At 42.5% G+C, this 23,300-nt stretch overlaps 1 protein-coding gene across 1 annotated transcript in view; it reads right to left on the bottom strand.

The window, feature by feature from the left end:
* Positions 1–8,086: 8,086 nt before the first annotated feature.
* Positions 8,087–23,300, bottom strand: part of LOC124283475 (paraplegin-like) — a 75,020-nt gene continuing 59,806 nt past the window's right edge. Inside the window, 11 exon segments of the mRNA XM_046719537.1 lie at positions 8,087–9,504; positions 10,702–10,779; positions 12,034–12,194; positions 12,457–12,529; positions 12,891–12,974; positions 14,519–14,634; positions 16,822–16,932; positions 17,902–17,961; positions 17,964–18,069; positions 22,149–22,275; positions 23,126–23,234. Coding sequence (XP_046575493.1) covers positions 9,310–9,504; positions 10,702–10,779; positions 12,034–12,194; positions 12,457–12,529; positions 12,891–12,974; positions 14,519–14,634; positions 16,822–16,932; positions 17,902–17,961; positions 17,964–18,069; positions 22,149–22,275; positions 23,126–23,234 — 1,220 coding nt within the window. The 3' untranslated portion in view covers positions 8,087–9,309.

Here is a 23,300-nt window from a genome sequence, read left to right on the forward strand (position 1 = left end):
ATTTCATTTCCTTTCAAAATTTGCAATGTTGTGTGACTGAGTCAAAATAATATACAGACCATGATATAATGAGACTTTTTACAGCAACTTTTCGATCGGTCCTAGTTGTTTGTCTGCTTATTGTATATATTATCAAGGTGGTCTGTAAACCAACAGTCGAGCTGTCTGTCATCCCCCATTTTGTCCTAAACGTTTATTAAAATGACCATTGAAACTCTCGTGAAAATGAACTGTGAACTGTGCGTGCGCGCACACACACACACGCACGCAAACACCTCTTTCTCAAAAAGCTGTATCCGCCCCTGTCTGTGGTGCAAGGTGGTAAATGAAGTATACTGTGGCATGTCTGTTCCTTGTATAATGCATCTCTCAACAATATTCCAGCTTCATGATGTATATAATCGAGCATGGTTGAGACAATCCAGTGATCAACATTGTTTGCAATGACCTAGTCTGTCATACAGTCCCTGAAACACTGTATACCCTTGCAGGTCTAGATTACCACAGTTCAGCTTCCTTAAAATGAATAAAGTTTCTGCGCTCCTTTTTTTATATTTTATGAATACGAGAGAAGATGTTAGTCTAGCAGTGACCAAGGGTAAATTACAACGATATGCAATCATCCAAGTCACAACCAATTCATTTGGTCACCTCTTCAGATCAGAATAGGGTCAGGGAAAGTACCCACAATCCTCGGGGTATTTTGGCACCAACAGTTGAATTACAGTAGAACAGTGCATGAGTGAGTTGGAATTAACACAACTTAAAGTTACAGTTCCTGCTACAATTAAACCTTGTTAGTCTGGATCCTGTTAATATCAAACCACACTACATCAGATTCTTACTGTTTTGAACATTGACATACATAAGACAAATACCACGGAACACTTTGTTAGTTCTGAAAGGATGAGGTAATTGGCTATGAAAAACTGCAAAAAATAAAGACCAAGCAAAAGTTAAACATATTTAGAAACTGTTATCAACTTTATCAGATATATGCATATGAATAAGAACTAACCTTTTAATTCCTCTACTGAAGTTTGAGCATGATGATAGAGCTTTTTCGGGAAGAAGTTTCTTATATTTAACCATCAGCAAGTCACTGACCAAAGCTGACAATCACAGATACCAATAAAACATTCCATGCTTATGATATAAAACAAAATGTCTGGGCCTTCAAATTTACATTCCAATGGGCCCAAATATGTAATTTTCTGAGTAAAATTGATATTTTATACTTATCCTGACTCATGCTCTTTTGCTTGTCCCCTTCCTCTTGCGAACATAGTGGAACACTTGTATCTCCTTAATTGAAGCTCCCTTCAATGTAAAATCACTAATTGGTACTCACCCACGAGTTACCTCCCCTGCCGTAAGCGCGGGAACAGGTGTCGCCACCCTCTGGCCTCATGCTTCACTCTCTCCTGATTTTGCGAGCCCAACACTTGAATTTACAGGAAATCCAAAGTGTTATGTGGGAGGATGGGAGGGCTAACCTCATGAGTCAGGATAAGTATAAAATATCAATTTTACTCAGAAAATTACATATTTTTCCTTATCCTGACTCATGCTCTTTTGCTTGTAGAATCCACCGGAGAGGTGGTGGGTAAACAGAATACTTTGGATTAATTAGTGATTTAAGTAAGTGATATTGTAATAACCCCTGCGGGAACTTCATAAGGCATTGAGACTTAGGATATTTCCTTATAATAAGCCATAGATATATACACTATAAGTGGGGTATTACCTTACTAATATACTGATATATCAATATATATATATAAACTGCTACTCTAACGTAGCTGTACACTGAATATAACTCAGTATGAGCTTAAGGTTGAATAACCTAAGCTAAATATGTACATAGCCCTAGAACTCCATGGAGTTATAAGCTAGTGAATATATGTATCATATATCTAATAATCTCGTGGGGGTGAATATTAACGCCTACGAGGGACTGTCAATTGCTGAGCGAGGACCAAAGGACCGAAATGATGAATGCCAGAGACGTCCTCGGTGGTGATATCTCTGAGATAGTGATTAGCAAACACCATGTTAGATTTCCAAAAGCATCCTTCCATAATTGTATTCAATGAACAGTTACCATGAAGGGCGAGGGTGGATGCCAATGCCCTGATTTCATGGGGATTTGATGCTGTTGGAGGGTCCAGTCCTGCTGCCTTATAGGCGCGTAAAATGACAGTTCTTATCCATATTGATATGGTGGTACGAGAGACTTCTGTCTGATTTGTAGGCGATAACGGGATGAACAATCTTCTGAGCGATCTTCGCCTTGTTTTGGAACGACGTAAATAGATTATGAGAGCTCGTACTGGGCATAGAGATAAGTCCAATGTATCTTGAGATCCAAGAATTGAGGATAGCGCAGGGATGTGAAATAACCTGTCTGGTTGACCTGGTAGTTGATTTTTTAGCGATGAAATCCCATCTTAATCCCAGGTGCGCTGTCTTTTGATTTTCATCAAACTGTATCCTCTCATAATCTAGAGCATGAATTTCAGATATTCTGGCTGCCGTGGCTAGCGATAACAGGAAGACTGTTTTCTGTGAGAGAAATTCAAACGTTGTCGATTCCAATGGTTCGTAATCCTCACTTGTGAGGTGTCGTAAAACTACATTCAGATCCCAAGCTGGGGCGTGGAATTTCCGCTTTTGGTCCTCCAATCGGAAAGCACGTAGTAAGGCCAGTAACTCTGGTGTTCTTGTTAATTTAACACCCGTTCTCATAGAAATCACAGAACTAAGCGCGGCAAGATATGTTGACAATGTCGAGCCTTTTAAATGTTTGTTTTGCCGTAAGTAACACAAATAGTCTGCCACTTGAGGATGCGTAGCATCTCTCGCTGTAAAACCCTTGTTTGTTGCATAATTTTCGAAACTTTGCCACTTGTCATCGTACAAGTTACGCGTTGAGTATCGTAAGGCAAGCGTGACCGCTTTTGCCGCCCTGGTAGAATATCCTCTCTTGTTTAAACACATTTTAATACAGTCCATACGTGAAGTTTGAATACTTCTGGGTTTCTGTGCACCTGTTTGGTGTGAGGATGTATTAACAGGTTTGCGCGCTTGGGTAGTTCTAGTGCCGGTTGACCGATATCTTGTATTAAGGCGGGAAACCACGTTCTGGCCGGCCAATAGGGCGCGACCAAAGTGAGTTGTAGGCTCTGCGTTTGGTTGATTTTCTGTAATACTAGAGGTATTATTGCTGGGGGCGGAAACGCGTACGCATTGAGGCCTTCCCATGAAATGCTTAGAGCGTCTGTTGCCCATGCTTGTGGGTCTGGCACTGGTGACACGAATGTCGGTAGTTGATTGTTGAACCTTGTGGCGAATAGATCTACTAGCGGCGCTCCTATTTGCTTGATTATCTGTGCAAATATCTCTGTATTGAGCATCCATTCTGTCGGCGACGGTAGATGTGGCCGAGAGAGTGCGTCTGCTAGTATATTCCTGGCTCCGGGAATGTGGCATGCTTTGACATGTAGATTTAGATCTTGGATTAATTCGAACAGTTGAAAGGTTAAATTCAAAAGGTTCGGCGATCTCGTTGAGCCTTGTCTGTTCACATAAAACGCCACTGTCGAGTTGTCGGTATGTATCATCAGGTGCGCATTCTGTAGAATGTTGCTCCAATGTCTTATGGCGTTGATTACAGCTTTCATCTCTAATGCGTTTATGTGGAGTTTGCTTTCTAGCTGAGTCCATAACCCTGATGCCGTCCGGTTGGAGAGATGAGCTCCCCAACCTTGGAGCGACGCGTCTACATATAGATGGGTCTTGAATTCCTGCTCTGCTAAACAAATCCCTTCGCAGACATTCGATTTCTTTGTCCACCATAATAGATGAGGTCTGAGATGTATCGGTAGACTGAATGGTTGTAGGTCGTCGAGATGTGTATTGACGAAGACCTGTAACGGACGTAACTGTAATCTGCCTATGACTGTCAAGTCTTGGGCTGATGTTAGAAGACCTAGTAAGCTCTGCCATTGTCGAAGTGGTAGCGGTGACAGTAGAGCTGGTGGAATGATCTGTTGGATCTTGAGCCAACGGTCTTCTGGTACGACTATACGGTTGAGATTGGTGATAAATCGGATTCCTAGGAATTGCAGATCTTGCGATGGTACTAGGTCCGACTTGTGTAAGTTTACTAACCATCCCAGCTGTGTTAGTAGCTTTATGATGTAGTTTAACTGTAGTTTGAGATGCTGTGGATCTTGATCTACTTGTATCCCGTCGTCGAGGAAGAACGCACTGCGTAGCCCTTGACGATGTAGATAGATAACAATCGGTTTCGTTATCCTCGTGAATAACCATGGGGCTGATGCTATTCCGAATGGGAGTACTTTCCACTGGTAATGTAACCCGTCTAGCGTAAACCGAAGGTATTTCCTGGATTCGGGATGTATTGGGATGTGCAGATAAGCATCTTGTAGATCTATACTGCCCATGTAGTCCATGGGGCGAATCATCTGCCGTAGCTGCGGTAGATGTATCATAGTGAACCTGGGTGGTTTGTTTAAGTAAGTCTTGTTGAAGAAGCTCATGTTGTAAATGAGTCTGTATTTCTCCTTGGAGTTCTTCTTGGGTACTAGGAAAACTGGGGAGTAGAAACCTGGTTCGATGTTTCCTTGCTCTATTACTTCTATGGCCTGCTTGGTTAGGAGTAATGTAACCGCCTCTCTTAACTTTAGTAGTTGTTGTGCCTCTACCTCGAACTTGTGAGGGTTGACTGTTAGTGGAGGCTTGGCCTGTAGTGGGATACGAAATCCGCGTTGAAGAATGTTGGAGACATAGGTGTCTTGAAGTATTCCCCAGTTTTCCCAGTGTAGTTGAAGACGTCCACCCACTTGTGACGGTTGTACTGGAACGGCTGGGGGTGGAAGACTCCAGTCGTTCCGAACCTGTCTTTCAGCGTTTATAGTTGCGGGAACCTCTGGGTGTCCTGCCTCGTCCTGACCCTCCTCTATAGTTGCCATATGGGCGACGAAAAGAATCTCTTCCCCTGGAACTGGCAATCTTCCTGTCTCTAGCTCTTTGTAGGCCCGTGAATTTAGATCTCCCTGAGTATCTTTGTGAAGTCTGTCGAATGACACTGGCTAGCGTGTCCATCGATTTAATCATCAGGACTTCTCTAGAATCCTTGGTGACTTCTTTGGAGACTGTGTCTATTCCTCCGTCAAATATGGATGGGGAAGACCACGGGGCTGTATATAGTGGAGCTGTAAAGTTCTCACCCCAGTTGCAGGAAGCTAGGAGGCCTTGACGACGAGCTAAGGTCAGTGCTGCTGAGACAGACGTCAGATGATCTGTTAAAAACTGCTGGTCCTTCTTTTGCATCAGTAGGGCCGAGTAAATCATTCTGTCATCTTCAGAGGTCGTGTTCCGAAATCTGGAGATAAGTGTCTCATTTATTGTTCTAGATCTATTTAGACCGAAGAACATACGCCTCGTCATGGTTTCTATCTGAACCAATTTCCGATCATCAATCTTGTAGTACTTGTTCTTGGCATCGGAGATCAGCTTATAGTTCTCATCGATGTCTTGCGCTTTGAAGAAGGGTTCCATATTATGCGTGGAGAACTTCTTGGCGCTGAAATTTGGCAGATGTGGCGTCTGAACCTTTGTGGCTTTGTTAAATGCTGTATCTAGGTTCTGAGGTACCGCCGCAATCGGGTCGATTGGGGGTAGTGTAATAGCATCTGCGTCATCTTCTTTCATCAGATAAGTCTGCGCCTTATTGCCACTCTTGGAAGGTGATGAGAGATCTAGATTATTGACCATCCAATATCTTATCTCTGCATCTGAGAAAATAATTCCTCCATCATCTTCCATTCCATCATCATAGATAAGAGGTTGTTGCTCTTCTGATGTAGGGCTGTGTGGCTCTATCTCTATATCGTTTGACGCTTGTGGAGATCTAGTTGTAGGCTTATGTGCAGACCTGTGAGGTGATCGACGTGGTGATCGGCGAGGTGATCGTCTTGGTGATCTATATCGATAGGTTGACCTTCTTGGCGATCTATGAGGGGACTGATAGCTTCGCGAAGCTCTTGTGTAGTCCCTTGCTGATCTTTTAGATGAAGACGATCTGGGTTCAGGTGTCCTTCGCGAACGCCTTCGCGAAGCTTCGTATGCGTCCGGTCCTGGGGAACGATGATATGACCTTCGCGAAGGCTTGCGTGTGGTCTGGTGATCAGATTCCATATCTGAGTATGACGCCGAAGAAGGTGATGATTCTTCCCGCCTTCGCGAAGGCCTTCGCGAAGGCTGTACATCTGGGTCCTTCGTCGAGGTGGTCTGTGACTTCCTTCGCGAAGGCTGCATTGTCGTGGCTGCTACGTTGACAGATGGTGCCCCTGGGGTGCTGTCTACGTTGGAGCCTTCGCGAAGGCTCGGACCCTGGGATGGCTGCTTCTCCAGTCTATAGTGGCCTTCCATCATAATCATGATCTGTTTCATAAGATCGTTTGGGATGATCTGCGACGTAGTAGATGGTGCCCTTTCTGCTGTGTTAGCGGTGGGGCCCTCAGCGATCTCGTCTGACATCAGTGTAGAGGCATCAGGCTGCTTGTTGATCTCTGCTGACGTCACTGTCGCTGTCACTGGTCGCTTCTTGTGGCGTATGTCGGGTATGATGATCGGCTGGTCATCGTAGAGGCCCAATTCTGCTGCTGGAACGATCTCGTCTGAGAAAGTTCTCGATGACTTCGTAGATTTCCCTTTGGAGGAAGACGCTGCCCTGGGGGTACGAAGTCTGCGTTGAGAAGACGTTGAGGCCCTCTTGGACTTTGTCTGCGATGACTGGATGTCTGGAGAGGCCGGTCGCTTCTTAGAGGTGACGGACTGCATCCCACGTCCCTCTTCCGATGGGGTCTCAAGCAGAACACCAGACGGGAGGGGATCACTCGACAGCAGTTGACTGGATGGGCAATCCGACGTATCGGCCATGTCTACACCTAGTTTGCGTGACCTATCTGCAACACGTCTCAAGACGCAAAGATGGTATTTATCAAAGGCAGAATTGGTTAAATTTATGCAGTAACTGCAACGTGAGTCAAACGCACAAGGCGTAGTACAACTAGGGCATACCACATGCGGATCCGCAGCGGAAAAACGTAATCTACAAATAGTACAGTTTTTCATCAATGTAAAACTAGCTGAACAATCACGAACTCACGTGAATAAACAGTAGAAATACGATTAATTATTAACGCAAATAACTGAAGGATACTAGCTATACCTTTATAGTAAACTATAAAAGGTAACTAACTAAGAAAAACCAAAGGATATAGTGTGTAAGGAGACACAGGCGCTCTCACATCCTGCTCACTGGGCGAAGAAGGAGAGAGTGAAGCATGAGGCCAGAGGGTGGCGACACCTGTTCCCGCGCTTACGGCAGGGGAGGTAACTCGTGGGTGAGTACCAATTAGTGATTTTACATTGAAGGGAGCTTCAATTAAGGAGATACAAGTGTTCCACTATGTTCGCAAGAGGAAGGGGACAAGCAAAAGAGCATGAGTCAGGATAAGGAAAAATTAAAATTACGTTTGTTACTTGCAATGATTCCAGTTCAAATATGTCATTAAATTTGATGAATGGAGGGTAAGTGAATTCCGAAAATGTATTTAATCGACAAAGATATATTTTTTGGTCTATATATCCAAATTTTAATGAATTTTCTTCAGATTTCGTAGAATTTCTAGTGCAATCGTATTGGCGTAGTTTGAGGCTAAAATTCGTAGCTGACTACGATAAAATCATAGAGGTTGGCATCCCTGCATGAACCATAGTCTGTCTTATAGTTCCTGAACCACAATATTTTTCCATCTGCCTAACCCTTTCTGCAAGGCAAAAGTTCTATTTGAAGCAAGTCTAGATTACCCAGGTTCAGGTTCTGAATCTCTGAGCTCAATGGGGTCCTTTTCAATTTCAATTTGTAACAGAATATATTTATTCAGAGACTAAGCATAGTCTACATGAATCTAGAACCACTTTCAGAGTAGATGATCTCCCATCTACAGCACATCTCATCCACTACAGACAATGAACACACAGAACAAATGCAGCAACGTAAGAAATTTATTCTCATATTTGTCTCAGTTTTCAGTATGTACAAATCTCCAGCACACAGTATAAATTATTTTCAAGCACACACAATGCCAATGGCTAGCACGCATCATTCAGTTCTCAGGGTGTGAGATTTCAGTTAGAGGCTGGATAATTAGATATATTTATATTTCATGTATACTTTCAGGTGGCATATACGATTACATTTACCAGATATATCAGATGCTGACAGGACCCATCCTCGATGATGCAGGGTGTAATATCTCCATTCCAAGATAACACCCTGGACAGATTTGTTGCCATGGCTTTGAGCCCAATTCTAACAACATGGTGCTTAAAATACACACACAAAGTTTTCCAACAAGCAAAAGTAATGGGTCCTGTGTACAGTCGTGCCCCGTTTATCTGAACCTCAGACATCCGGAAAACTCGCCTTCCGAATGAACATTCCTTAAAACGAATGTTGTAAAATTACTCATTTATCCGGAAACCCGGTTTCAGTAACCAGATGGTCATTTTCACATACAAAACGCTAAATTATATGCATTATTTCACCGTTATATCCGGATGTCTGAGTACCTGTCAGTATGTTTACACATGCATTTTACTGAGTGGTTTCTGCGAGCCCTAACATACAGAAGTCAGCAGTCTTAATTAGCAAGGTGACACTGAGTTAATTTTGAGTGGTGTTTGGCAATGCTAGATGTCCCCTTGTCGTTGACATCTGTGGTTCAGATATCCGAAATTCGTTTATCCGGACAATTTCAAGAAAAATACAAGACTTTAGTGTCCGGATAAACGGGGCACGACTGTATTTGCCACAATAGAATGGAGAACCTACTCACTGGAGAATTAAGGATGTACAGCTATTTCAAATCGCACACACTGTGTCATGATTGAATTTGAGAGTAACAACTAGCTGTTTGAACTTACAGAACGAACCAGGTTCATGAATCTAGTAACAGCCAAACAGTTGAGCTGTTGTGATTAGCTTTCTGACAAGGGTTCTATTGACTTTCATGTTTCATTTCAAATACTGACCAGAAGCTTGTTCAGTTTGCATTTTCGCTCATCCCAGGGATAACAGGCTATGTCTAACCCTGTCACCATGGCCATCAGTATAAGGTAATCCATAATACTTGTATTAGGTGTGAACCGAGTCTCATTTTCCACAGCCTGCCTGAGAATGGCGCAAGTTTGTCGGTATGATTGAGTCAGTGATCACAACTGTTCCCGTTTGGATTTCCTGCCACTATTCCTCCTCCGTTTCTCGGGGGCTACGTCATTATTTTCAGGCATGATTCCCTCCCAGCCGTGTGGCTCTATTGTGTTCTTCTTCCCATGTGGTGGGGGACCAATCAGCTTCTCAATGTCAGCGTATGTCAGAACCTCAGCCTTGAGCAGTGTGGAAGCCAGCTGAAACACAATTAGAGTGAGTGAGTGAGTGGGTGAGTAAGTGGTTTTAGTATCCTCGTTTCATGCACATCACATGTTACACAGAGAAACCTCTTAGTATGGGGCTAGGTTGCAAACAACAAACAGGTGTGATTTGAAAGACAATATTAACAATATGTCAGTTACATAAACATTGTCAGCTTAACCTGCAAGGAAAGCGCACAGTCATACAGGCAATAAATATTTTGAGCACTGGTCACAGACTGATTGTTTGTTGTTTAATGCTTCACTCGACAATATTCAAGCTACATGATGGTTGTCTGTAAATAATTGAGCCTGAATCAGACAATCCTGTGATTGACACCATGAGCACTAGGATACAATGACATGCACTAACCAAGTCAGTGGGCTTGACCACTGAGTTCTGGTAGTCCACAGACTGAGAATCATATTTGAACCCAACATCATTAAATGGCGGTGAAGTGTATATATATATATAGGATATTTATATGGCTTATATCCACGCGCCTAGTACATGCTCAAAGGCTGGTATTTTTCCCTCGATCATTGGATGTCAATCTCAACGGCACATCGCATTATCAATCTCAACTCCTGGGGAGTATACAACTCTTGCAGCCACTAGCTTTCCGAAGTTATTGTGGCTTTCTCATCCTAACGAGGTTCCCATTCACAGCTGGGTGGACTGGGACACATAGTCACAGTACTTTGTCCATGTTCACTGCGTTGCTGTACCCGCAACTAGGTGTTTGCACGTATTCATGTGGCCACCATCTGGTCAAATACCAACGGATTCGTGGGTTCTTTTAAGTGCACAGGGTTGTGTACTGTACACTAGGGGTTGTGACAACACTGAAAGAGTCTGCACACAAAGTTGACTCCAAGGTTTTATACCGGTCACAGGTGGGCTCGATCCCGACACCTCAACCTCGCTGGATCACTAGCCTGGCCTTAGCCAGCTCGCCCACAGCCCCGTGTACAACGGGCATGTCAGTGAGTGAGTTCAGTTTTATGCCGTTTTTAGCAATATTCCAGCAATATCATGGCAGGATGGGCTTCACACATTGTACCCATGTGGGAATCGAACCCGGGTCTTTGGCGTGATGAGCAAACGCTTAAACCACTAGGCTACCCCACCACCCCACCGGGCATCAGAAGCCATCATATTTGTCAGCTCTACAAGTAGCAATGCATTCTCACAGTGTGAAGCTTCTCCTTGTTGTTTCCCAGGATCTCCACTGTGTGATGGTAAGCTCGGTTCACCAAGTTCCTTGCCTCCTGGAAACAAGCATAACCTCCTTCTGTAGTTAATATAATAAAAATAATCTGTCTTCCATTTCATAAGTCCTACCTAAGAATATAGCTGACAATACATCACCTTATAGGATCATTGGCTTTTATTTTAACCAAGTGATTTAAACCTTGCCAGTTTCGTAAATCACATAAATAACCAAAGGATAAGGTATATAGTCACAGCAATATGAATGATTCCTGGGATCAGGACTGCCCCACAACAGATACTTCAATGGAAACTGTCATGGTGGTGAATAATACTTTGAGATGTGCCATCTAGGCGGTTATCTCTATCGACGCACAGTTAGTAATGATGAAATGCATAATCCCAACCCAAATTAAGATATGTGCAGGGATAGCTTTTATAACATCATGGTCTACAAAACATACAGACCATTTTCATTCTCTATATTTTTATTCAAAATCTGAACTACATTGAGTGAGTGAGTAAGCATGGTTTTACACCGCTTTTAGCAATATGCCAGCAATATCACGGGACAACAGAAATAGGCTTCACAAATTGTACCCATGTGGGGAATCGAACCCGGGTCTTTGGTGTGAAGAGCGAACGCTTTAACCACTAGGCTACCCCACCGGCCCCATTCTCTTCCCACAGAGGTTACTTGTCATATCTTCCTACGAACCTCTGTTCTAATACGGCCATATTTCCCGGTTCTCGTAAAATACCCTAGCGGCAAAAAATCGCAACACGAAGTATCTCCCTTCTTTCTATCCAATTAGAACACGAGTTACATCCACTTAGATCCAGCTTGACTAATACAAGCAAATGTGGGGTCACAAATATCCCTCCTCTGCGGGGACTTGTGTTGATGTGACACACAATGCTTTTAATGGCTAGCTTGTCCGTTGTCAACGAGGGCGATGGAGACGCCATTGATCCGCTATTACATAACTGAGTTCTGTCTAGAAGAAACGTTTGCGCATCACGCAGCGGAAGAGGTTCTAGGTTTTCAGAAGTACACGGAAATTACTGAGACCTTGTGAATGATCACATTGAAACAACGTCGCTGATTGCACAACTAAATCTGATTGCAACCAATCACGAATCCTGAACACTCGCACCATGAAAGGGCCGTATTAAAACAGAGGTTCGTAGGAAGATATGACAAGTAACCTCTGTGGGAAGAGAATGCACCGCCCCCTGAACTACAGCGTAACTGCAGGAGTAAACAGATCTGTAAATGGATTCTGTAGGAAATACAGGGACATGCTTTGTACCTCATCCATGATGGCTGCCAGCCTCTTGCTGTAGGGCTTGGTGCCGAGGGTGTCGTCGGACTCTGGGGGGAAAGACAGATACCCCACCCTGTCATTCATGCCATACGATCGGATCTGGTCAAACGCCATTTTGGTCACCTTCTGGAGGTCATCGTGAGCTCCTGAAAAATAAGTCAGTGGAGGATGTTATTCAGTCCCAGAAGTAAATAGTCAAGGTAGTTTGAGTTAATCAGATAACAAGTCAATGTGGGGTGAATTATTCACTGACTGAGATAAGAGTGTCATTTTGAATTTGAGAAACACCTGTAATATTTCTTGGTATGGTCGAAAAAATATTCAAACCAACTGTCCAGAACAATGGGATACTTGATGAATTTTCAACAGACTTACAATCAACAGTTTATGGTAAGTTGTCTCCCTTACCCGTTGTTACGTGGTTGAAGATGATTGCCTCAGCTGCCCGACCTCCAAGCGCCATACACATCCTCTCAAACAGCTGAAAAACGCACAATAACCACTATGGAAAACTGTCTCAAGTTTAAAACTAAGGTAATAAATGAGTGCATAAATAATGAGTATGGAATCCCTAAATGTACATCAGGATTTTGTTGTTTCCCTTCTGGGGAAACCATAAAGATGCAAATGTCAACGCCAGTCTATTTAACTGCAAATCAAAGTCATATCTGTGACGGACGATGTTTAAGTTTGTGTTTACAATAATTTTGATTTGTGTCCATTATATCGCTACACAAATATAAAGTTCAGGAGGGTTACTCTGGCTGAAAATCCCCACCTGAAAATTTTAATGAAATGGGGATTATTTGTATAACTGATACTGGGACATCCCCTTCACCCACCTCATCAGAAGAATACAGCTTCTGGTCGGACGGCATGTACTGAGCAAATCCCAAAGCACTGTTGGTTCTTGGCACGATGGATATCTGAAAGAGTTGAGTTGAGTTCAGGGTTCAAAATCCTACAGCCCGACGCCCGGGACAAGTCAGTTTTCATTTCGGGCAATCAAATAATGGTATCTTACTTGTCTGTGGGCTACTAGATAATTTCCACTTACGGTTTCAAACTGCAAATAAACTTGGATTTAATTTCATATCTGCTCAAAATGTAGCTGTTAAATTTCGCAATGATAATAAAGCAGAGTTATCTTTCTTTGCTATTTATCACTTTTCAATAAATAGTCCAGTAAACATTATCATCAAATACCATGTTGATTTATTCTTTCATAATTACATCATCATGATTATTTCATAAAATCAGGTTAATCTTGCCCTGTGGCAAGTGACTTTTTAAAAAAAATTTGAACCCCTGGTTGAGTTTAACATGACTTTGAATCATTTCAGTTACATTATGACTCTTCAGCTTGCTGTGGGAGAGGAGCCCGAGGTGATGTACATCTGAGCCGTTTACAGCTTTGGTGAAACATAGCATGAACATAGCACAGACTAACCTAGAATAGAGGTATGGTGGGTTGTATAACGTTGCACTCAGCAATATTCCAGCTAGATGGCGGTGGTCTGTAAATAATCGAGTCTGGACCAGACAATCCAGTGATCAAAATCATGAGCATCGATCTGCGCAATTGGGAACCGATGACATGTGTAAACCAAGTCAGCGAGCCTGACCACCCGATCCTGTTAGTCGCCTCTCACAACAAGCACTGGTTACTGAAGATCAATTCTAACCCGGATCTTCACAGGTCGACTAACCAATAAACATAATCAGCAGCAAACCTGGATTCAAACCCACAATCACAGGTTCCAGACAACACTGCACAGCAAATTGTAGCACCTTGGACAACAGTAATGCTTTGTTGATATTTGTTTGTTTGTTTATTGCATCAGTGACTGACATCATGAGCATCGATGGGATACAATGACATGTGTCAACCATGTCACCTACAATCAGCAGATAATCCCCTTGGGGAAGCATCTGTTTCACATCTACCCTGGGCAGAGCATCTGTATCCAACTTACCCTGAGCAGAACATCTGTGTATCCAACTTACCCTGAGCAGAACATCAGTGTGTATACCCTGAGCCAACTTACCCTGAGCAGAGCATCAGTGTAGAGCATCTGTGTACCCTACCCTGAGCAGAGCATCTGTGTATCCAACTTACCCTGAGCAGTATCCAACACCCTGTGTATCCCACTTACCCTGAGCAGAGCATCTGTGTATCCAACTTACCCTGAGCAGAGCATCTGTGTATCCAACTTACCTACCTGAGCAGAACATCAGTGTATCCCACTTACCCTGAGCAGAGCATCTGTGTATCCCACTTACCCTGAGCAGACATCTGTGTATCCCACTTACCCTGAGCAGAGCATCTGTGTATCCCACTTACCCTGAGCAGAGCATCTGTGTATCCCACTTACCCTGAGCAGCAACATCCCTGTAACCCACTTACCCTGAGCAGAACATCTGTGTATCCCACTTACCCTGAGCAGAACATCAGTGTAACCCCACTTACCCTGAGCAGAGCATCTGTGTACTTGAGGAGCCAGCCAACCAGAGCATGACCTGATTCGTGGTAAGCCACAATCTTCTTCTCTGTGGGGGAGAGAAGGCGAGTCTTCTTCTCCACACCTGCAATAGAGTAACAGACACACTGATCCAACAGGCCACTTCGTTGCTCAGAGCAAAGCATGATGGTTTAACTTGAGGAACATCTGGCTACTGTTCAACCATGTGCTATGTATAAGGTTTTCTTGTGCTGGATCAATTGATGATCAGATGTGTTCAACTGCAAAAATGTCTCCTAATCTGTCATTGGATCCTACTTCTGGACTTGTTTCCAGAATCCTAGTATTTTCTATCACAGTTGTAGAGATTAATACCTGAACGATATCCATGTGTAAACATGCCCTTCTCATTCTGCTGCATGTGTACACAATAACACAAAGTAATTATTACACCTAATCAACAACATATCTGAACCAAACTTGACTGATGCAACAGGTCTGGAAGGAGTTGAAACTTTGGGCAACCATTTTTCTGTCAATAGTTCTACAGTCTGGCAGAAAACTGTTCGTGATGGTGTTTGATCACTTTACCTAAAAAACTACAAGTACAATCATTTTCCAATTTGGCATGACACATTATAATTGTTCTACCATTGTGAATTTTGAATTTCATTAATTATGACTTAATAATAAACAAGAAGACAAAGTCATCAATATCCCCCGCATGGGCAAAATACTCTTCATGATTATGTCTAAGAGTTATGATTATGTCAAATATTTAGGTGTGTATACAGAAAAGTGGAAGGAGAGTATTGAAAGGTTTTTAAAGTTCTGCTCCAGAAAGCAGCACTATCACCAATTTCAGGCTAAGTCATACTTGTTGCCATGGAAATGCCAAAAATATTTTATTCAGAATTCCAAAACTACCAAAAGGCACCAGTACACCACCAGATCTATCTATGTGCCAAGTTTGGTGAAGAAATAGTGAACAGTTTTAAAGTTCAGCTCCGGAAAAGAGCACTACCACAATTTCAGGCTAAGTCGAACTTGTTGCCATGGAAACGCCAAAAATATTTTATTCAGAATTCCAAAACTACCAAAAGGCACCAGTACACCACCAGATCTATCTATGTGCAAAGTTTGGTAAAGAAATAGTGAACAGTTTAAGAGTTCAGCTCCAGAAAAGAGCACTACCACAATTTCAGGCTAAGTTTAACTTGTTGCCATGGAAATGCCAAAAATATTTTATTCAGAATTCCAAAACTACCAAAAGGCACCAGTACACCACCAGATCTATCTATGTGCTAAGTTTGGTGAAGAAATATTGAACGGTTTTAGAGTTCTGCTCCAGAAAAGAGCACTACCACCAATTTCAGTCTAAGTCGAACTTGTTGCCATGGAAACGCCAAAAATATTTTATTCAGAATTCCAAAACTACCAAAAGGCACCAGTACACCACCAGATCTATCTATGTGCCAAGTTTGGTGAAGAAATATTGAACGGTTTTAGAGTTCTGCTCCGGAAAAGAGCACTACCACCAATTTCAGTCTAAGTCGAACTTGTTGCCATGGAAACGCCAAAAATATTTTATTCAGAATTCCAAAACTACCAAAAGGCACCAGTACACCACCAGATCTATCTATGTGCCAAGTTTGGTGAAGAAATATTGAATGGTTTTAGAGTTCTGTTCCGGAAAAGACAAATGTGCACGGACGGACGGACGGATGCACGCACGCACGCACGGACAGGGTCCATTTTAATACCCCCCGCAAAACGTGTTGCGGGGGATAATAACTATCATTAAAATACTGACACAGTTCACTATGTGATACAAGGGAGGAGTGCAGAGAGAGGAACAGCCAGGTGAGCAAGAAAGGCTCAGCACAGGTAAATGAATCAATAGCACACCTGTATCAGTTCGTGATTGTTGAATGGGGTAAAATAAGCCAGCCAGTTTCTTGCTACAATAAGTATTATATTTAGAGAACAAAATATATTATGTATTTTCTGTCAGCTACACTTCGTTTTGATGCGTGAGTAGATGCAATGTTTATGACTGTGAATTCTTTGAATAATGTGGACCAAAATTATAATTATTGGTAACTGCCAGTTGTCTGTGGTCTGTGTTAGCCGCGATTAGGACCCCATCGCAGAGGATCGGCTTATGTACGAAACAAACCATTTTGACACTGATTTAAGGGTCAAGTTTAGGGGTTGGCTTATCTATGGGGTCGGCTTATAGACGGTAGTATACGGTAATTGTTTTAGGTTCCACCCACATCTCCATCTGCAACTACATCTATCTCCTCACCAGCCACAACTCTCTCCACGGCATACTCGAAATCAGCAGCATCCACCAGTTTCTTGGTTTCCCTGGCAGCATGGATGGCAGCCTCATTGCAGATGTTGGCGATGTCGGCACCTGCAAGAACATATTACACTCAGAGGTGTAGACAATTTTGCTAAACGTTCATTTTAATTCATTTTACCCTGGGACTCATGCTCATAATTTCCTCAGGGGTCCTGAAAAACAAAATGGGGGTCCCAGACACTTAAATATTATTACTAATACTGTTATTGTATTGTGTATCATGATCATCACTTAAATTGTTACAGTAATCAAACTGCAAATGATACCATAACTCAGCTAGCAGCAAACTCAGTGATAACTTATTGTTACTTGATTGAATTTTTACAAAAAGTATTTGGACTTTTCATGTCCCTGTGGATGCGCTTAATAAATTTCATTGCATCCATTGGCAATTTTATGCTGATAGGACCCATTTGGGGAATCAAACCTGAGTTCTCATCATGACAAGCAAACGCTCTTAACTACTTTACAATTCCCACCCTCAAGTTGGGGAGTAATAAGGGTTTATTAGACAATCCCACCTAAGCTGAAAGTTAGCTGGCTCCCTTTACACATGAATACATGAATATTGTATACATTTAGCATGGTTCTAACCAAAATGGATGTTACCTGTCTTAAATGTGTATTTTGAATTTTCACCACACAGCATCCCACATTAAGTGCTCAGTTGATATACTAAATGGTTAGATGTGTCTCAAGATATTACCCACAACACCCAAAAGAAAACCAACATACACTCCAACCACTCCTGACAACTCACAGGATATCTTTCTACCTCAAGCACCCTAAACAACTCCAACCCTGTCAAACCACGGGCCTCTTACACCCACCATAGTCTGCACCAAAACCCTGATATATTGTCCTGCCAAAGCCGCCATTCACCCAGCCACACAAGCCATACCAAACTCACTTGACACACCCTAATTTTCAATCTCTAAGAAGTTAAATCACTTAAAGAAACCATCATAGATATTTTTCAAACGCTGCAGACCCTCTGAAGTGAGGTATTGACACACCCACTACTCATCCCTGGTGACATCTGGGACAGTTCTCGAGCATACACTGATGGAGGTTCACTAGTTTCAGTTTCTTCAGATACATCTCAAATGTTTCCCCGCCTCTCTCTTCAGCTGCTGGGAGGTCAATCATGATGTGGACGACCAACTCGGCCAGGTCGAAGCGCAGGGCCTGTAATATTCACACAACAGATTCACTGTCCCGTGGCATGAGCTTGTACATGGTTTAATCCTTTACTTTTTGTTTATCATCCCATGGATCTTGCTATCATAATAAGAATGTTAGATGTTTTTGCTTCTTAAATCCATAAGCTGATTTTACCAATATTCCAGCTCATGCACAGTAGCATGCAAGTCTGAGACTGACCAACAAATGATTGGTATCATGAGCAACACACCGTGTCATCAGGTAGTTGCCTTACAGTTGTACTGACTGACTGAGTTTAGTTTTACGCCGCTTTTAGCAATATTCCCTGATACATGAGATGCTACATGCGTTAAAGTTTGTCTTTGAGACTATCATATCTCTATCAGTAATGGATCTATGAGACTCTACCTGGATCTATCGGACTACATGGATCCATCAGACTACATGGATCCATCAGACTCTACATGGAACTATCAGACTCTACATGGATCCATCAGACTATACATGGATCTATCAGACGATATGGATCTATCAGACGATATGGATCTATCAGACTATACATGGACCCATCAGGCTATACATGGATCCATCAGACTCTACATGGATCCATCAGACTCTACATGGAACTATCAGATTCCTACATGGATCCATCAGACTCCTACATGACGACTCATTATCAGACTACATGGATCCATCAGACTCTCTACATGGATCTATCAGACTTCTACATGGATGCATCAGACTCTACATGGATCTATCAGACTACATGGATCTATCAGACTACATGGATCCATCAGACTCTACATGGATCTATCAGGATTTGCATGGGATCCATCAGACTCTTACATGGATCCATCAGACTCCTACATGGAACTATCAGACTCTACATGGATCCATCAGACTCTACATGGATCTATCAGACTACATGGATCCATCAGACCACATGGATCCATCAGACTCTACATGGATGCATCAGACGTACATGGATCTATCAGACTACATGGATCCATCAGACTCTACATGGATCCATCAGACTACATGGATCTATCAGACTACATGGATCTATCAGACTCTACATGGATGCATCAGACTCTACATGGATCTATCAGACTACATGGATCCATCAGACTCTACATGGATCTATCAGACTACATGGATCCATCAGACTCTACATGGATATATCAGACTACATGGATCCATCAGACTCTACATGGATCTATCAGACTCTACATGGATCCATCAGACTCTACATGGATCTATCAGACTACATGGATCCATCAGACTCTAAATGGATCTATAAGACTCTACATGGATGCATCAGACTCTACATGGATCTATCAGACTACATGGATCCATCAGACTCTACATGGATCTATCAGACTACATGGATCCATCAGACTCTACATGGATCTATCAGACTACATGGATCTATCAGACTACATGAATCCATCAGACTCTAAATGGATCTATCAAACTACATGGATCCATCAGGACTACATGGATCCATCCGACTCTACATGGATCTATCAGACTACATGGATCCATCAGACTCTACATGGATGCATCAGAGTCTACATGGATCTATCAGACTACATGGATTCATCAGACTCTAAATGGATCTATCAGACTACATGGATCTATCAGACTCTACATGGATCCATCAGACACTACATGGAACTATCAGACTCTACATGGATCCATCAGACTCTACATGGACCCATCAGACTACATGGATCTATCAGATTACATGGATCTATCAGACTCTACATGGATCCATCAGACTCTACATGGATCTATCAGACTACATGGATCCATCAGACTCTACATGGATCTATAAGACTCTACATGGATGCATCAGACTCTACATGGATCTATCAGACTACATGGATCCATCAGACTCTACATGGATCTATCAGACTACATGGATCCATCAGACTCTACATGGATCTATCAGACTACATGGATCTATCAGACTACATGAATCCATCAGACTCTAAATGGATCTATCAAACTACATGGATCCATCAGACTACATGGATCCATCAGACTCTACATGGATCTATCAGACTACATGGATCCATCAGACTCTACATGGATGCATCAGAGTCTACATGGATCTATCAGACTACATGGATTCATCAGACTCTAAATGGATCTATCAGACTACATGGATCTATCAGACTCTACATGGATCCATCAGACACTACATGGAACTATCAGACTCTACATGGATCCATCAGACTCTACATGGACCCATCAGACTACATGGATCTATCAGATTACCCGGATCTATCAGACTCTACATGGACCCATCAGGCTATACATGGATCCATCAGACTCTACATTGATCCGACAGACGCTACATGGAACTATCAGACTCTACATGGATCCATCAGACTCTACATGGAACTATCAGACTACATGGATCCATCAGATTACACGGATCCATCAGACTACATGGATCCATCAGACTCTACATGGACCTATCAGAATATACATGGATCTATCAGACTACATGGATCTATCAGACTACATGGATCCATCAGACTCTACATGGATCCATCAGACTCTACATGGATATATCAGACTACATGGATCTATCAGACTACATGGATCTATCAGACTCTAAATGGATGTATCAGACTACATGGATCTATCAGACTACATGGATCTATCAGACTCTACATGGATCTATCAGACTACATGGATCCATCAGACTCTACATGGATGCATCAGAGTCTACATGGATCTATCAGACTCTACATGGACCTATCAGAATATACATGGATCTATCAGACTACATGGATCTATCAGACTACATGGATCTATCAGACTACATGGATCTATCAGACTCTACATGGATCTATCAGACTACATGGATCCATCAGACTCTACATGGATGCATCAGAGTCTACATGGATCTATCAGACTACATGGATTCATCAGACTCTAAATGGATCTATCAGACTACATGGATCTATCAGACTCTACATGGATCCATCAGACACTACATGGAACTATCAGACTCTACATGGATCCATCAGACTCTACATGGACCCATCAGACTACATGGATCTATCAGATTACACGGATCTATCAGACTCTACATGGACCCATCAGGCTATACATGGATCCATCAGACTCTACATTGATCCATCAGACTCTACATGGAACTATCAGACTCTACATGGATCCATCAGACTCTACATGGAACTATCAGACTATATGGATCTATCAGACGATATGGATCTATCAGACTATACATGGACCCATCAGGCTATACATGGATCCATCAGACTACATGGATCCATCAGACTCTACATGGATCCATCAGACTCTCCATTGATCCATCAGACTCTACATGGACCCATCAGGCTACACATGGATCCATCAGACTCTACATGGATCTATCAGACTCTACATGGAACTATCAGACTACATGGATCCATCAGACTCTACATGGATATATCAGACTACATGGATCCATCAGACTCTACATGGACCCATCAGGCTATACATGGATCCATCAGACTCTACATGGATCCATCAGACTCTACATGGAACTATCAGACTCTACATGGATCCATCAGACTCTACATGGATCTATCAGACTATATGGATCTATCAGACGAGATGGATCTATCAGACTATACATGGACCCATCAGGCTATACATGGATCCATCAGACTCTACATGGATCCATCAGACTCTACATGGATCCATCAGACTCTACATGGATCCATCAGACTCTACATGGAACTATCGGACTCTACATGGATCTATCGGACTCTACATGGATCTATCGGACTCTACATGGATCTATCGGACTCTACATGGATCTATCAGACTCTACATGGATATATCGGACTACATGGATCTATCATAGTCTACATGGATCTGTATTGATCTATGAGGCGAGATATGGATATACGAGTCCCTAACTTGATCTGTGAGAGTAGATGTGGATCAATCCAATACTACATGGTCCTACCAGATGGATCCCTGAGATTCTATGAGACACCACACGGATCAACCAGACTCACCATAGTTCTACCAGATGCTACATAGACCAAAGAGACTAGATACTGCAGTACGATGCTCACCTTGTCCAGTATATCAGCCCTATTGGTGGAGGCGAGGACAATGACGCCCTCCATGGTGCCCATGCCATCCATGTCCACCAGCAGCTGGTTGAGGGTGTGCTCCTCCTCTGCGCTGCCGCCCATGGTGCTGCAACAGTCAGTCTATTGGGTGAACACTGATCTCAACAGTAAGTCAACTCCCAACTGCACGATTGTGTGAAGAAGACAAAGGTTATGGGTTTTACACTGTACCACCTTGGACAAACCAATCAATGTGACATTCAAGCTAATGAGCTGTGGTTTGTGGCATGTTTAAAACAATGTTATCAATACCGGTTTAAATTTATTCTTTGGTTGGTGTCTTACACCATGTGTTTGATAACGAGTACCTCCCTTACATTCTGAAGTTCATTAACACAGTAAATGATCTCAGCAGCCTTTTCAGTCTATATGGTCAGCGCTCTATCTGGCTTGTGAAAAATACAAATGCCACTACTTTCAATTCACTTTCCATAAGTCCTGCAGCATTTTCCAAAAACTATTACAAACCGAATCACAGTAGAACGAGGACTGTATAGGCTAAAATCACAGAGGGAAGATTCAAGACATACTTAATGAGTACATCTATGACTTCTCTGAATTATTACCACTGCCAAATAAGAGCAGCAGGAAGACACAGGATAAATGTTATAGCTTATATACTGAATGAAATTAGTGACAGACAAAAATTATACAACAAATCTGCATCAGTGTAAAATAAGCATTATTGTTTCATTAATAATCCATACATTACTTCAACATTAATGACAATTTGAGAATCATTTGAGTGAGTGAGTTTAGTTTTACACTGCTTTTAGCAATATTCCAGCAACATCATGGCTGGGGACACCAGAAATGGGCTTCACATATTGTACCGACGTGAGGAATCAAACCCGGGTCACCGGCATGACGAGCGAACGCTTTAACCAGTAGGCTACCCCACCGCCCCTTTAGCTTACCTGCCACTCCTTTTCCTCCCAATGGCATCAATCTCATCGATGTAGATGATGCATGGAGCTCGCTTCCTGGCCTCCTTGAACAAGTCTCGCACCCTTGCTGCTCCCAGACCTGCTCAGACAGAAGAAAGGTGTGTGATAAAAGAGTGTCAGAGTCATGTTGAAGCTCATAATATTA

The sequence above is a fragment of the Haliotis rubra genome, unplaced genomic scaffold (genome assembly GCF_003918875.1).
Source record: "Haliotis rubra isolate DU_JTF1 unplaced genomic scaffold, ASM391887v1 Scf317, whole genome shotgun sequence".
NCBI classification, from domain to species: domain Eukaryota; kingdom Metazoa; phylum Mollusca; class Gastropoda; order Lepetellida; family Haliotidae; genus Haliotis; species Haliotis rubra.